The sequence below is a fragment of the Malaclemys terrapin genome, chromosome 8 (assembly GCF_027887155.1).
Source record: "Malaclemys terrapin pileata isolate rMalTer1 chromosome 8, rMalTer1.hap1, whole genome shotgun sequence".
Classification (NCBI taxonomy): Eukaryota; Metazoa; Chordata; order Testudines; family Emydidae; genus Malaclemys; species Malaclemys terrapin.
This window is the reverse complement of record NC_071512.1, coordinates 61,537,542-61,555,294: the sequence shown is the minus strand read 5'-3', so window position 1 is coordinate 61,555,294 and position 17,753 is coordinate 61,537,542. Positions and strand designations below refer to the sequence as shown.

The 17,753-nt window shown below is 41.9% G+C and overlaps 1 protein-coding gene across 1 annotated transcript; it reads left to right on the top strand.

Annotated features, from left to right (window-relative positions):
- The first annotated feature begins 15,151 nt into the window (after positions 1 to 15,151).
- LOC128841468 (uncharacterized) lies at positions 15,152 to 17,508 on the top strand. Its single transcript, XM_054036500.1, has 2 exons — positions 15,152 to 15,399; positions 16,587 to 17,508. The coding sequence occupies exons 1-2, from the start codon at positions 15,384 to 15,386 to the stop codon at positions 17,177 to 17,179; spliced, it is 609 nt and encodes a 202-aa protein (XP_053892475.1). The 5' UTR covers positions 15,152 to 15,383; the 3' UTR covers positions 17,180 to 17,508.
- Positions 17,509 to 17,753: the final 245 nt, after the last annotated feature.

The window sequence follows — 17,753 nt, the reverse complement described above, 5'->3', positions numbered from 1 at the left end:
CCTCTTACCAGTCTGGGTGATCCCCAAAATGTCACAGGAGTTCAATCTATATATCAAAGAAAAGATTAAGGGGTGACTTGATACAGTCTATATATACTCAGTACCTACATGGGGAACAGATATTTGATGCTAATATTAAGAGAATCTTTAGCTGACAAAGAAACAAGAACTAATGGCTGAAAGCTGAAGCTAGACAAATTCAGTCTAAAAATAAGGAGGAAATTTTTAACAGTGGGGGTAACCAATCACTGGAACTACTTAACAAGAGTTGTGGTGGATTCTCCATCACTGGAAATGTTTTAATCAAGATTGAATAATTTTCTAAAAGATATGCTCTAGTTCAACAGCTACTGAATCTGAAGCAGGAAACTAATATAGGGAAATCCAGTGGCCTGTGTTAGGCAGGAGGTTAATTTAGAAGATTACAATGTTCCCGTGTGACTTTAAATGCTTTTCATTCTACATTACTATAATGAAAAAACAAAAACTATAAATACAATATCAGAAAATAATTCAAAAGTGAAAATGGCTAATCTTGTAATTACAGAACAGAGGGTTATAGAAAATAAGAACAACAAACAACAAACCTGCCAGATTATTCTAAAAGAATAGTGAGAACGTATATTTTCTCTTTACACTGAGGGACAATTAAATGTCATATTACTGGTAAAACAAGGACTATGTGCTTCTTAATCAGAAAAAGGCTCGACTGATTCTCTATAATTCTTCATTAAAATGTTCCTAGAAAGCCATTATCATTACAGTATGCGCTGAATTACACACACTTCTCTACAAAGCTCTTAAATGAGTTAGCCGGGAATTCACACAACTTGTTACGTGGCTCTCATGCAATTACTATAAATTTGATGTTTTATGGATTTATCCATAACACCCTCTCTCCTTGTGCTCTAACCTGACAGTCAAGATCAGCTGATCTTGACTGTCAGGTTAGAGCCTGGAGAACCCCTCTGGAGATTTGCACATTTTGGAACTGATGAGAGAGCATTTTCTGGGAAAAGCCTGTAAATGCGGAGCTTGCTTCTCATGCTGATGTGGTAGCACCACAGTTAGGTGACTTTCAAGGCATGCTGCAAGCCCTATTTAATTGTACAGGCTTTTCTCTGAGGAAGTATTTTAGAGACAGAGACACAGAGACTATGTGTGTATAGCTGTCTGTCAAAGGAGGGTATTGGGATTCTATTGACACCTACATTTTCAAAGGTGATTGCATGTGCCTCAATCTCTGGGTTGCCCAAATATGGGACATATTAACGATGAGCACCTGCCCACTGAAAATTAAACCCCTTTAAGGCAAAGTTGGGTAACCAAAAACATAGGCCTGAGCTTTTTAACTAACAATGGATCAGTTTGTTAACAGTTCATTTCTTATTTAGAGTGCTTAATTTTTGCACATTTAAGAGAAATTTGATGCACACATTTAGTACATCTACATATATTGTGACAAAATTCCTCTTCTATCTTGGTGGGTCCTGTGCTTATTGGCGGATTTTCTTGCCTCAGAGATTCACCATGTGGGTTGGGGAACAGCCCACAGACCTTCCCCTCTGGAAGAACCCACAGTCCAGGTCAATTGGGAGGTTTGGGGGGAACCCAGGCCCGCCCTCTACTCCGGGTTCCAGCCCAGGGCCCTGTGGATTGCAGCTGTCTATAGTGCCTCCTGTAACAGCTGCATGACAGCTACAACTCCCTGGGCTACTTCCCCATGGCCTCCTCCAAACACCTTCTTTATTCTCACCACAGGACCTTCCTCCTGGTGTCTGATAATGCTTGTGCTCCTCAGTCCTCCAGCAGCACACACTCTCAGCTCCTTGTGCCTCTTGCTCCTAGCTCCTCACACTTGCACCACAAACTGAAGTGAGCTCCTTTTTTAAAACCCAGGTGCCCTGATTAGCCTGCCTTCATTGATTCTAGAAGCTTCTTCTTAATTGGCTCCAGTTGTCCTAATTAGCCTGCCTGCCTTAACTGGTTCTAGCAGGTTCCTGATTACTCTAGTGCAGCCCCTGCTCTGGTCACTCAAGGAACAGAAAACTACTCATCCAGTGATCAGTATATTTGCCCTCTACCAGACTCCTGTACCCCACTGGTCTGGGTCTGTCACAATATGTATAAGTGCTGATTATATCTGATTTGCAATATGTTTCACATTGATTTAGAATTCTTTTAAAAAAATAATTCCTCCTAAAATTAATTCCTCCTTAAGAACACAAATGTGATATGGGGGAGGGAGGTGGGGGTTGGCTGACTAGCAAGAGGTTACCATCTTGGCTGTTCACCAATGAATGACTAAACCCAAATGGAAACATGTTACATAAAACTTGTGCTGAAAAATAACTAGACTGAGTGGCAGATTAGGATAGATGAATGTATTTATTTATTGAAAAGAAGAAAACCTCACAAATATTTTCTGTCCATCAAGTTATGTATATATTCCATCTGCTGTAAGCTATGTAGCCATGTGATTTTTAGTACTGTTATCCTTCTCCTCTCCACTAGATACTGCATCCTTCATTCCTAACAAGTAGTACTTATACCAGTGAGAAGTGCCATGGAAGGTCTAAGTATTTCTCAAATTGAGAGAGGGATGTAGAATCTGACCCATCAAAATGAATGGGAGCAGGATTGGGCCCATTGTCATAGTGTAGTACTATTGACTTTGGTAAGAGAATCAGACCCATCTTAGTGTCATGGCATAATAGACTGGACTTATTTAAAGACATTAATTACATTAGATTTTTGTTTTAAAAACCTATTTCCTCTTCAGAGTTACCATTTTTGGTTACAAATGTCTCATGATAAAATATTACTAAATATGTAAACTGTCTTACATACCATATTAGGCACCCAGGCATAGATGGGCTTGCACCACATTGTACATGCAAACATCTTACTAGCAAAAAGAACAGGAGTACTTGTGGCACCTTAGAGACTATCACATTTATTAGAGCATAAGCTTTCGTGGGCTACAGCCCACTTCTTCTAATAAATTTGTTAGTCTCTAAGTTGCCACAAGTACTCCTGTTCTTTTTGTGGATACAGACTAACACGGCTGCTACTCTGAAAACTTACTAGCAGTATTTTAGTAACTTAGTTACTGATCCTGCCATTGCCTTCATGCAGCAGACATGTGTGGGGAGCCATTTGCAGGATTGTGACCTGATATGGTGTCTTTACATTGATTCCAGATCTGTTCCTTGTGGTCTGATTGACACCCTCAATTTTCCTCATGGGATTTATACTCAATGCTCCATTTTGCTCTCTGCGGAACAAACCACAGATCCGCCCACAAAACCTGCAGATCCTGCGGAGCAGCAGGAGACAGCACCATTTGCAGAGGCACCCTGTGCCTCTGCACCAACTCTTTACCCCTACTCCCATGAGCCCTGGCCATCCAGTGGACCCATCTGATCTCCACGATGGCAGAAGAAGCCTAGGAAAATGAATACAGGGTGAGGCTGTATTAATTTTCCATGGGGAAATCTGCTGGGCATTTGGAAGGAAACAATATGCATCCTCTCGGCCCTACTTACAGATCCCTGTTTCCACAGAAACCCCTTGGTAGGGAAAAGGCAGAGGTGGGGGAAGATATGCTGCCACATTAGCAGGGCCAGCTCCAGGCACCAGCATAGCAAGCAGGTGCCTGGGGCGGCCAATGAAGAGGTGGGGGCACATCCGGCAGTTCGGCGGCAATTCGGCAGCGGGGCCATCACTCCCTCTAGGAGCAAAAGACCTCCCGCCAAATTGCCACCCTAGAATGAAGCGGCGCTAGAGCTGCCGCCAAATTGCCGCCGAACGCGATCGCGGCTTCTTTTTTTTTTCTCCCTGCTTGGGACGGCAAAAACGCTCCCTGCACATTAGCGTTGTGTTCCACCCAGCTCTTTCTACACAGGAAGCATATGAACTGTCTACATATCAAAGAGACATGATCAGGAGCTTAATTTTCAAATTTACAGATAGCATGAGGGGAGGAAAAATCTCCCCAATGTCAGATAGAACTCGATATATAGCCAGCTACTGTGAACCCTCAGCTACTGTGAATGGGCAAATCTTCACTTAAATCAACAGAGCCATGGTCATCTACAACAGCTGAGGATGTGGCTCAATATTTTCTAGTTGTTAGAATTAAATATTTGCATTTGCTGTAGACTATAAAGTAGATTATCCTGAAGGTTTACTGTCAATAGTACAGTGTATTCTATTTGTCCACTGAGAAGAGGTTCGGTTATATACCCAAGGTTATCAACTAGGTGATCTATAATAATATTTTCTTGTTTAACTTAGAGGCTCAGAAACAGTAAACAGGTGGAACGTGTACAAACAATATAGTGGCTGGGGAGAACAGCAGCAACCTGCCTGAGAAATATTGTTTACAGACTTGATTATTTAATGTGACTTGAGAATCATTTCAAGACCATCAACAGTTTGTCCTTATTGCAGATAAATCACCATGAATGCACAAGCATTTTATTCTATATGAATAGAATTTTGGTATCTTGCTGATTCCTTATCCAGTTCAACTATTTGCTTCATTATCATTACTTCAATTAACTTAGTGCTCAGAGAAAACTGAAGAACTGTATTATCAGGAAGCTGTTAAGATTAATTTTCAGGCAAATGAGGTACTAAGTGGGGTTCTTAAGTGAGTAAAAATACAGTCTCTACAGCAGTAAAGCAACATTCACAGAAAAGGAGGCATTTTGATCATTTCAACCATAACTGCCTCTTTATTCACATTAAAAGGGATTTGAACATTTTATAGTGGAAGTCTTCCTCCACCATTAAAATACAGTAGAGTGAGAAGGCTGCAGGAGAAAATATCCTATCCTCAGAAAAAGCTATTTTCAAATGGGATGCTATACTTTTTGTGGAAATGGAAAAAATATCGGATTGTCAAATTGCTGGTCTGTGTCTAAAAAATGTAAAATATTGATCCAAATGCTTGTGGTGAATGATGATTATTTTCTTTTCTTCAAGACACTCATTCAAAGTTTCACAAAGCTGTGAAATAAACCATCTGAGAAATGAAAGCAGCATGAAGACTGTCTTGACACCATCTTCCTTACCAATGCTAGAAAATCAGAGTGCACTGTAGCAGTACTGAACGCTCAAAAATATATAATACTGTGCATTTATATAATGCCTTTCATGTGAAGCTCTCAAAGCATTCTAGAAACAACTTTCATCATACACCTGAATGGTGAAATTCCCATTTGAGCTGGCTGTGTGATGACTGCCATCTTGGCTGACAAACCAGTGACCTATATCACTAAAAACATAAGCTGCTACACCTTGAGCTAAAGAGCCAAGGCTCCTTAGTGGGGGCTGTAACAATTCATCCCGTCTATTGATGGGTATAGAGAGGGACCTGTATCACCCAGATACAAGTGGCTTACAGTTGCATAGTGCATAAAGTGGTTGCTCAACTATTACTTTCTCGCTGAGCACCATGGAGTGATATTAGGAGCCACGTCACACAGGCAATGCCTTCATAATGCTCCAAGGGGCACTCCAGACAGGACCACGAGGCTAAAGAGTTCTTCTGGCTGTAATCTCCAAAACAACTGAGCTTGGATGAGGTCACCAGGTGATGAAGGAAGAGGTACATAGAGCATCCACACAACCCTCATATTCCTCCTAACATAACATTACCGCCCCAGTTTAGACCAAAGTGTTGTCACAATTGGGGACAGAGGCAAGATCTAGAATCAGGATTCACTTAGGGTTGCTCAGGAGGGCAGGAAGCTCTTTCCATGAGCAGTCCTGTGGCTTCTGCCTTTTGAGAAAGTATGGAACCCTTTCAAGCTCATGCATTTCCCCACTCTGTCCCAACCCAGAACATGCACACAGTCCTTGCTTACTGGGTGGATTATTCTTAGATTTAGTAAAACAACATTGTATGCAACATATGGGGCTACTGCACCCCTTTTTACATCACTGATTAGATACAGGATTTTATCCTAAGTAACCTGCTCAAGGTCACAAAGGAAATTGATAGCAGAAGCCAAAATAAAATCTTCATTCCTAGTTTTGTGTTCTACTCAGTAGAAAACACTCCCTCTATAACACTTGCAACCTTTTAATTCCAAACTCAACTACTTATTAACCATATGTCATGTAATAATCCATTGTCCTGTACACGTACACACATGGGCTGTCAGTGGACCTGGCATTGAAAACAGCACACCTCCACTGAGCTAAAAAATAGAACTCTTTTAGCTGTGAGAGAACAGGAGGGTTGAGTCACTAGGTGACACCTTTAGGAATCATTTTGTACACTAGAACTTGTATAATAGGTGTAACTGTGTAATACTGTGAAGAGGATTCTGAAGGTATGCTGGCCTTCAGAAACTTAGGGAGGGGACTTGACTTCAGAGAGAAAGCTGCATCTTTGAAGTGCTGTCTAAAACAGCTGTTTTTAGACCACTCACATGAGCCTCACTAGCCCAAGTCTGTTGACCCAGGCTGGAAGGCTCACTCCAAAATGCTGCATAGACTCACCCTATGGGTTTGTCTACACTCTGCTGAAACCCCAGGTTTGTGGAAGCTGTGTTTGTGGACTTGGTGTTCCCAGGCCTGTGCTTGAGTGTCAGGTTTACAGTTGCCAGATCCACATCTCACAAACATGCTAATGCCTCCATATAGCACCACACAGATCTTCTGACTCGGGTCTGCAGCTTGAGCTGCTTCCACACTGCAAAATGATAGGGCTTGGACCCAAGTCTCAGAAGGATTAGGGCTCATACCCACCCCCGAGGTGAGTCCTAAGTCCTGAGTTCTTGCTGATCCAAGGCCAGACAGCCGTGTGTGTGGACAGTAGGCAGATCTGGGCTCAAACTTGAGTCCAAGCCTGGGTTTACAATGCCATGTAGACATACCCTGAGAGGTGCCCCAGACACTAGTCTGTGCTTTAACAAACCAGACTGTGCTACAAAAGTGTTCCTCTTCATTCACCTAGCTTTGTTTGGATTTAGCCACTAAAAGACTCATCGTTTTGGCAGATCTAAGCCATATTCAAAACTAAACTGCAGCTTGAGTTACTTATGTGATGTCTATGCACTTAGTCAATCCATATTTATCAAAGCAATTTCAGGCAACAGATATTAGGATGCCTTTTGATAGATAGGCAGTTCAGGCAGTAATAGGAAAACACATTAAATACATAGGATAGGCATCACTGACACCTGATATGGCACAAGCCTTGGGCTGCTTACATTGTTAGCCAAATGAATGCAGCTGGAGGATGTCTATCAGCATCTACTATAGCTATTGGGTTTATTGCCTGGCAAGTCTGTATACTAACATTAGAATCTTATAGAAAAGAGAACAGACTAAACAACATTCAGAGAAGTAAAAATATATTGATTACACCGCTCAGTTATTTTACCATTTGTGCATCTATTCTAATATTTGCATGCTATCATTCATCCCTGTGTTGTCTATGTGGATTGTAACCTTTAGAGAGTAATGACTTGAATTTTTACTTGTCTATAAAGGACCAAACACTATGCTGGTGCTATATAAATAATACATTAGTACTATTAGGAATGGGAAGAATTATGAAAAACACATGGAATTAAAGTTATTCAGGTTAGGTAAATAGGACTATGGAGATTATTGGTGTACAGTAATGTGCTGAAGGAATTATTTGCTATTTTCTTTTTCCCCCTGTGACTTTTTCCACCATTGGCTTCTAACCACTCTCTCTTTTCTCGGTTTCTTTCATCTACTTAAAACACATTGTTATACATTTTCCATCCAAAGTATTAAATAGAAAGTGAAGATTCTGAAACTGCAGTTGTATAGCAGAGCTAGTGAATGCCAAGTTTTGGTGTTTGTTTGTTTTTTTAAAACCATGATAGATTGCCTTAGTATTATACCTGATGCCCCCGGTAGATGAACTCAAACTTTCTCAGCTACTCTCGCAGCTCTTTAAATTGGGAGAAATTTAAATGCTGCGTAGTTGCTGCTTCATATAGCTGTTCTGAGCACATTGTATTTCCCTTCCATCAAGTTCTCACTTCTACATATTCTTCTTAAACCTAACTTTGGTTATTTCTTTCTATTTCTCTTTTGCTTCTTTCCACCTTCCTCCTTGCTTGATTTGTGACTACATGAGAATGCATCGCCAGCACCATTGTTATGCCCTAGCATGCCTGTAATATACCACATATCCACAAAAGTGCTTCCAACAGAAGCATTCACATTGTTGTTGTGACTGCAGTTTCTCTGAGCAAGGCTAATAGATATATCATTTGCCACTGTGTCACTCTGCATCACTGAAGTGCCAGCATAGACATATCAACTGCATCCATTCATCTGATCCTTCCAGCACTTTCTCACACTGCACCAGTTACCCCTTCAGTGACCTCTGGCTGAGTTTATGTTCTCTACTGTCCTGGGATCAAATCATCCAAGTGTCTTATCCTGGGAAAAAAATGGGCAGCATACTCCTCAGGCCTCATTTTATGCACATTTTCACCAGCATCCACTTCTGTAGATCCACTTTATTGTGTTGTAGTAAAAGCTTTGCAACCTGATTTAAGATCAAAGCCATATCTGCTTCTCAGAAGCCAGCCTAAAATACTCCTGGCAGACTACAAGGAATTTGTGCAGATCTGAGGTGAAGATGAGATCTGAGTTCAGCTGCATTCGATCATTTTGGAACACTCTTGTTTATGATGGAAGTCTGAGCGGCTGCCCCAGATGGATATAAAGTGCACTAGGAAAAAATGTACGCTGTTTGAATCTGTCAGTATGTCTCTTTCCTGTGGCCAGACAAAGTGACTAGTTTAGGGGAATCAAATTTTTCATTCTGTCATTGTACATGGCAAATGAAAGCAGGTGATACTAATGATAGTAACCTACTTTGCTTTATTTATCCATTTTGGAGCCCTCCAGTACTATGTGCACAGGACCCAGAAGTGGTGCTCCATCACAGCTCAGAAAAGGGAGCACGTATCTGACAACTCATGGGTCAGGGTGCCTGACAAATTTCAGGGCCAAAAGACAGAGAAACAAAAATGACACATTTGTGGCAGAAAAAAATGAGAAGAGTGTGTGTCCAGTCAGATGAGAAGGAGCAAAAGAGAAAAGTTGGAGGAGGAAGAAAAAACAATACTTGTATGGACCATCAGACCAGATATAGAGACGAAGAACTCAAAGCCATGAGAGAAAACACTTACTATAAAAACAGAGAAATAAATCAGCAGGAGTTCCATAAGAAGCTATTTGAGAACATATGCAGATAACATGCCATCCCCAAGTACCTCTGCATGGTCCCTATATCTGTACAGAAGATACCCATATCTCATGACAGAAGAATAGAACAAGACAGTAACAATGCACACAAGAATGCTCTCAGTTTCTCCTGTTCCCATCCAGTCCTATCAGAGCTGCGACCAGGACAGAGACAATATAAGCCCAAATGAACCTCATTTCCACGTCTTGCATTATTTCCCTATGGACTGGGTTATGTCTTGTGCTTTATATTCATTTTGGCATGCTGCTCAATGCTGCAGTTGAGCTACCTGTTTCTTGTTAAATTTTCCAGCATGTATGTCCATATTACAGCCAAAGCAATCAATGATATGTAAATAAAAGGATATTATTGACTATTTAAATCGAATTCCTGAAGGGCCAAATGGAAACCTAACAGTCCTCAAAACATAATTCACTATTCCAAAATTGCCATCAGCATCTATTGCTCTTTCACACAGTGCTCCAGAATTCATATTCTTTGCCTGAAGTCACAATACATGTAGCTATACATTGCAATTCACAAATGTAATATTCACTACCAGCAAATACTCCAAGCAGAAAGGAAAGCAGAAAAGTGGACAGTGAATGGCATTTGATTCAGTCTTTGCCTTTCCCTTGCTCAGCATCACATGCTTATTTGTCTGCAAATTTCTTACAGCATGTCTCATAAGTAGGGTGACCAGATGTCCCGTTTTTGGGGACATTTTCTTATATATTCTCCCACCCCCTGTCCCTTTTTTTCCCCCACCATTGCTATCTGGTAGCTCTACCCATAAGGGTAAAAATGCCTCATAGTAGCAATGCTTACAATATCATGTTCCAAAAGATCTCTGTCTGTATTTAATTAAGCAGCAAGGTCTGTGATCTTTTCAGTTGTCAGCACTTCACCTTTCACAAAACTTCTGTCTAGAACACATCTGGTACATGCACTGGGGAAGGATGGATTTTCAAATGCACCGAGGTAACTCAGGAACACAAGTGTCATTGAAAGCCAGAAATAATCCCATTAGTTAGAGTTGAGTAAAGCTGGAGTAAGCAAACAAAGAATCAGGACAAATATCGCAAAGGTGGTTAGTATATGTCAGCATTCTGCTCAGAGATATGTTCTTCACTTTACCAGCTCGATGCGAGTGATTTTTCATCTTTATGTCTAAATGGAAAACTGGCAATTAACTTACTGGCCAATATAATTTTAAATCTACAAATATATTCTACAACTTCACTAAGGTTTCTGGTTTGTCTGTTACCCTTGGCCTTATTTATGCTGGTTTTTGAAAGTAGAAGAAGAACAGATATTTGCTACTGGGGATATTTTCCACAGATTGGAAATTTGAAGTAATGGACTGTCGTTCTTAAAGAAGATTGTACGAGCTCATATCAGACCTCTTGATACAGTAACATGAGTACTGCACCAAATGTAAAAAAAAAAATAGAATTATGTTCACCTTACTCAGCAATGGAGTTTGTTTTTTGGAAATTTGAAAAGTCTCTGGGACTCAGATTAGTATTTTATCTATGGAGATAGTGTTTGTCAATTTAGAACATTACCAGTGATTTTTTTTATATATATAAATTACTCTTGTTATTCTCCACAGGTGCATGAGGCAAAAGCGTGGGCAGGTTTTCCTTTTCCAAAGGAAATACAAACAAACAATCATTAGAAAACCGAATTGGTAGTGACACTCAACATGTTGCACATTGAAAAGGGCCCAGATTCACATCAGAAAGAAAGTGAATTCTTATCTTCATACTCACCCAATATAAAGTTAAAATAAACATGAGAACACTACACAGCAGATTCAATAAATCAGATCATTTCTGGTGTGTGTGCGGAGAGAGAAAGGACTGCATTGCTGCCTAGCCCTGCACTTGAAAATTTCAACAGAATCAACTTTATTCTGTGAAGGATTATTTGCGTAGTTACAATCAGGTGTAATCAACCAAGATTGGAAATACCAATAAATTGTTACCTGTATAAGACATCTTGAAGAGGGGAAGGGATAACAGGCTAAGACAAAACTACTAATTAGTGACTTCTGCTTATTCAGGATATATTTTTCTCCTCTTTAGATGGTTTCCAGATCTTTGTTAGCTAACACATCATAATCATTGCCAAATCTCTCTTCAAAAACCCCTACCAGTGGCCTGTAATTATGCTTGGAAGGGTTCAATTTTTATTAGTAAATGTGAGTAAATGTCAATTTCATCACTCACGCACAAAGAGATGAATAAAATATTTCCATTTATAATAAAAAATTATATATAGTCAAAGAACCAAAAATGCTGTTTGAAAATGCAGTTTTATTTAAGGATATTTACTTTGTATATTTGACATATATTGAAAATTTGTGTTTTAATAGTTATAGAGCTTTAGGTATTTGAATCTCAATGCCTACTGTCGTTAACTAAATTACTGTCTGACCTACTGTCTGACTCCATGCCGCAATTGTGAAAATTTAAATAGTTTTAAAAAAGCTTAAAATAAACATTGATATTATCCATCAAAAGGATAAGAAAATAAAAATCAAATTCTGCCCAGCCTATCTATAGTCTTGAATTTATTTAGCAGATACTATAAGTACACTTGTCCTTCCAAGGCTCAAACCACTATATTTATGGCTCAGAACTAATCTCTCTATGATTAAATTACCAAGTAAATACAATCTCAGAAGCCCCCGAATATGCCCTAAACATTTTGTCACTATAAGGAGCATTTCTGTAACTAATTACAGCTAAAGCATCTGCAAGGAGACCTGATCCAATATTTGACTTACCATGCCATATTTTTAACAAGCTCTTTCACATAATAGTATTGAACCTATAGAAGTAAACAGATAGTATGCCCAAGGATTTGGCCCTAAATCCCTTTTGTGCCACCAGTGGCACAAAGCGGATTTAAAGCTGTCCCGTAAATGAGCAGCTGAACTGTCTCCCACCTGGAGGGAATCCTTGGCTGGGACAGACTCCTGGAAAGGAAAAAGATCTCCCCCCCCCCACACACTCCTTTTTGTCCTCAGGCACACCAAGCTCTGCTCCAACACACCTCAAGATTCAAGGAATAGCGTGAGATTCAAGTTAATAACATGTTATTTTTCATTCTGAAGTAAATTTACATTGAGCATGTCACATTGTCAACAAATAATTCTGAAATTGCGTTTTCAAAACTAATTATAATGAATGAGGGCAGTCTCTGTAGTGCAATTAAGTAAAATTAGAGATTCTGCTTGCTCGCTGGCATAATCTAGCATGTAGCCTATTGGAAATGAAAGCGAGGGCAGCCATATATATATATACACACACACACACACACACAAGGCCTGCATCTTCAGTTTTGATTGTTTTTGTGCCTTAAATAAATCCTTGTTTATAGGAGTAGACCAGCTGTTTCTTGTGTTCAATGTTGCTTGAATAACTTTCTCAAAGATTTCAGTAATGTTCACAATTTGGTCATGAATTTCCAATGAGTAAAACAAAAAGAAAAAGGGATCCTCACCTTTAGTAACTCTTTCACTGCAGTCAAGTTCTCTATAGTGTTTTACTTTATGAAGCAGAACTACAAGCATGGATGATATTGTGAGTCTTTTTTGCATAACATCACTCTGCTTCTAAAAAGAAGCACAGAATTACACATCTATATAGGCTGTAATAATTAATTTCACATACATATTAATTTGCAATATATATTGAGGGACAAGATGGGTGATGTAATATCTTTTGGTCCAATAAAACATATTACTTCACCCACTTTGTCTTGCTAATATACTGGGACCAACATGGCTATAACAACCCTGCATAATATATATTGGGGAATTTCAGATGATGAAAATGAGGATTTCCTGAATCTCACTTATATTAAATGAATATTTGCTTGTGGAATACATTAAATCTATTCTACACACCACAATGGGTACATCAGATTCATGTGAATCTGATGTTGCTGCTATAGTTATCAAATAGTGGTTAATCTACCCTTCGACTCATGTTCAATCCTATGTTTGACATTACACTATTGTTTTAAGGGGACTCTTCTGGTGTATTCAGCTAAATAATGTATGGTTTTGTTTTCTGTGCAGTGAATTTATTCACCCAAATTCCCATTAAAATGGGATTTGGAGATTTATAACCCCATCCTGAGGAGGAGATATGGCTGCCATTTGGTAAAGCATAGTATTGAAGCCCATTGTAAAGAAGACAGCACTGTGTGCTTGATTCACAGAGACTTTACACGTTTGTATTGTTTTAATTATAGATACACTGTGCAGTGAAATTTATAGTTAAGGTTGGACAAGCATTTTCATTCTGAAGAGTTATTTACAAATGCTGCTCAAACTTCATCAAACTTTTGAAGCACTTGGAGGATAGGAAGGTGATCAGGAACAATGAACATGAATTCACCAAGGGCAAGTCATGCCTGACCATCCTGATTGCCTTCTTTGATGAGATAACTGGCTCTGTTGATATGGGGAAAGCGGTGGATGTGAAATATCTTGACTTTAGCAAAGCTTTTGATATGGTCTCCCACAGTATTCTTGCCAGCAAGTTAAAAAAGTATGGATTGGATGAATGGACTATAAGGTGAATAGAAAGCTGGCTAGATTATCGGGCTCAATGGGTAGTGATCAATAGCCTGAAGTCTAGTTGGCAGCCGGTATCAAGCGGAGTGCCCCAGGGGTCGGTCTTGGGGCTGGTTTTGTTCAACATCTTTATTAATGACCTGGATGATGGGATTAATTGCATCCTCAGCAAGTTTGCAGATGATACTAAGATGGGGGAGAGGTAGATACATTGGAGGGCAGGGATAGGGTCCAGAGTGTCACACCCCAATGGCCCCCTTGAGGGAGGGGGCCATTGGGGTGTGACAAGAGTGACCTAGACAAATTGGAGGATTGGACCAAAAGAAATCTGATGATGTTCAACAAGGACAAGTGCAGAGTCCTGCACTTAGGAAGGAAGAATCCCATGCACTGCTACAGGCTGGGGACCAACTGGCTAAGCAGCAGTTCTGCAGAAAAGGACCTGGGAATTACAGTGGATGAGAAGCTGGATATGAGTCAGCAGTGTGCCCTCCTTACCACGAAGGCCAAGGGCATATTGGGCTGTATTAGTAGGAGCATTGCCAGCAGATCAAGGGAAGTGATTATTCCCCTCTATTCGGCACTGGTGAGGTTACACCTGGAGTATTCAGAGTAACAGCCGTGTTAGTCTGTGTCTTGGTCTACACTACGACTTTAATTCGGATTTATCAGCTTTAATTCGAATTAACCCTGCAACCGTCCACACAACGACGCTATTTATTTCGATGTAAAGGGCCCTTTAAATCGATTTCTGTACTCCACCCCGACGAGCGGAGTAGTGCCAAAATCGATTTTAGCAATTCGAATTAGGGTTAGTGTGGCCGCAATTCGATGGTATTGGCCTCCGGGAGCTATCCCACAGTGCATCATTGTGACCGCTCTGGACAGCAATCTAAACTCGGATGCACTGGCCAGGTAGACAGGAAAAGCCCCGCGAACATTTAAATTCCATTTCCTGTTTGCCCAGCGTGGAGAGCACAGGTGACCACAGATAGCTCATCAGCACAGGTAACCATGCAGGCTGATAATCGAAAAAGAGCACCAGCATGGACCGTGATGGAGGTACTGGATCTGATCGCTGTATGGGGAGAGGATTCAGTGCTTGCAGAACTTCGTTCTAAAAGACGAAATGCAAAAACTTTTGAAAAAATCTCCAAGGGCATGATGGAGAGAGGCCACAATAGGGACTCAGATCAGTGCCGCGTGAAAGTCAAGAAGCTCAGACAAGCCTATCAAAAAACAAAGGAGGTAAACGGTCGCTCCGGGTCAGAGCCACGGACATGCCGATTCTACGCCGAGCTGCATGCAATTCTAGGGGGGGCTGCCACCACTACCCCACCTGTGTTCGTGGATTCTGGGTCGGGGATAGTCTCATCAGCGACGCCTGAGGATTCTGCCGATGGGGTAGAGGAGGAGGAGGAGGAGGAGGAGCTTGCAGAGAGCACACAGCACTCCATTCTCCCCAACAGCCAGGATCTTTTTATCACCCTGACTGAAGTACCCTCCCAAGCCAGTACCCAAGACTCTGACCCCATGGAAGGGACCTCAGGTGAGTTTACCTTTTAAAATATAAAACTTGTTTTAAAAGCAAACGGTTTTTAATGATTACTTTGCCTGACTTTGCATTCGCGGTCAGTTCAGCTACTGGAAAAGTCTGTAGCTACTGGAAAAGTCTGTTAACGTGTATGGGGATGGAGCGGAAATCCTCCAGGGACATCTCCATGAAGCTCTCCTGGAGGTACTCCGAAAGCCTTGCCAGAAGGTTTCTGGGCAGTGCATCTTTATTCCCTCCTCCATGGTAGGACACTTGACCACGCCATGCTTGCAGCAAGTAATCTGGTATCATTGCCTGACAAAGCCTGGCAGCGTATGGTCCCGGTGTTTGCTGGCATTCAAGCAACATCCGTTCTTTATCTTGTTGTGTAATCCTCAGGAGAGTGATATCGCTCCTGGTAACCTGGTTGAAATACGGGAACTTAATTAAGGGGACAGAGGTGGCCGTTCCTACTGGGATGTTTGCCTGTGGCGGAAAATAAATCCTTCCCTGCAGTTAGCCAAGCGCAGATGGGAAATTGGCCCTGAGTTTTTCGCGTTTGGCTAGCAGGGATCTTCCCTGTTACCAGCCACGCGGTGGGGGGAGGGGTACCGTGATCATCCCAGAGAATTCATGGCGGGAGGGGGGCGGCGGCGGGGGGGGGGGGGGTTAGTTTGGTGCCTGCAGGGATCTTCCCTGATACCAGCCACGCGGTGGGGGGGGGAGGAGTACAGCGATCATCCCAGAGAATTCATGGCGAGAGGGGGGGGGTGGTTAGTTTGTTTTCTGGTGCTGCTGAATGTTAACAGAAAAACCGCAGCACTCTACTTGCCTGAAGGGGCCCAGACAAGCTCCCCCACACTGCCCCCCCCCAACTGGACACAGCTCGTGTGGAGTGCTGCCACTTCATTTCCCAATTCTGCAGCACTCTACAAGCTATGCTACAAGCTATGCTTGGTATGTGGGAAAGGAGGGCGCAGAAGCTTACCATGGCCGCATGCAAGCCGAATTCTGTTGCTCAGACCTGTGATCTCTAGCAGCAAAGCCACAGGCACTCAGCATTAAGAGGCAAAATGCGACCTTGCACAGAAATCACATGTGCTATGTAATGTGAACAGTGTTGGTCACCGTGAAAGAGTATAAGCATTGTTCTGCAAAATGTAGCTTTTAAAACAATTCTCTCTTTTTTCCCCTCCCTACAGCAGCTGCAAATTCCTCAAGCCTCCCTCCTCCATCCCGAAGGTTATCACAGATAAGGCGTCGTAAGAAGAGAACGCGAGAGGAGATGTTTTCTGAAATTATGGAATCCAGCCGCAGTGACAGAGCTCATGTGAATGAGTGGAAGGAAACAGTTTCAAAGTATAGGAAAGAAGTCAGTGAACGTGAGGAGAAGAGGGACCAACGTGAGGAGAGGAGGGACCAACGTGAGGAGAGGAGAGACGCTCGAGATGAGAGGTGGCGGCAGGAAGACCAGAGGATGAAGGATGCAACGCTGGGGCTGCTCCGGCGTCTGGTGGAGGTTCAGGAACGGCTGCTGGAAAACAGACTGCCGCTTCAGCCCCTGTTCCACCCTCCCCCCTCCCCATGTTCCGTATCCTCCTCACCCAGACGTGTAAGAACTCGGGGGGGGGAGGCTCCGTACACCTTCCCATTCCACCCCAGTAGACAGCCCAAGCAAAAGGCTGTCATTTTTTTAACCTTTTCTTTGTGGCTTTTTCCTTCCCAGCAATCCTCCTCCCAAATACCACCCGGGTTCCCTCCCTCTTTTTCTAATCTATTAATAAAGAATAAATGATTTTTAAATGATAGTGACTTTATTTGGTTTGAAAGAAAGCTGGGGGAAGGGGCAGGGTGGGTTCCTTACAGAAAATCAGTCAGTAAAGGGGGAGGGTTTTCATGAAGGAGAAACAAACAGATATTTCACACGGTAGCCTGGCCAGTCATGAAACTGGTTTTTAAAGCTTCTCTGATGCACAGCGCTTCATGGTGTGATCTTCTAATCGCCCTGGTGTCTGGCTGCGCGTAATCAGCAGCCAGGCAATTTGCCTCAGCCTCCCACCCCGCCATAAAGGTCTCCCCCTTACTTTCACAGAGATTGTGGAGCACACAGCAAGCAGAAATAACAATGGGGAGATTTCTTTGGCTGAGGTCAGAGCGAGTCAATAATGATCTCCAGCGACCTTTTAAACGGCCAAATGCACATTCTACCACCATTCTGCACTTGCTTAGCCTGTAGTTAAACAGCTCCTGACTCCTGTCCAGGCTGCCTGTGTATGGCTTCATAAGCCATGGCATTAAGGGGTAGGCTGGGTCCCCAAGAATAACTATGGGCATTTCAACATCCCCAACGGTTATTTTCTGGTCCGGAA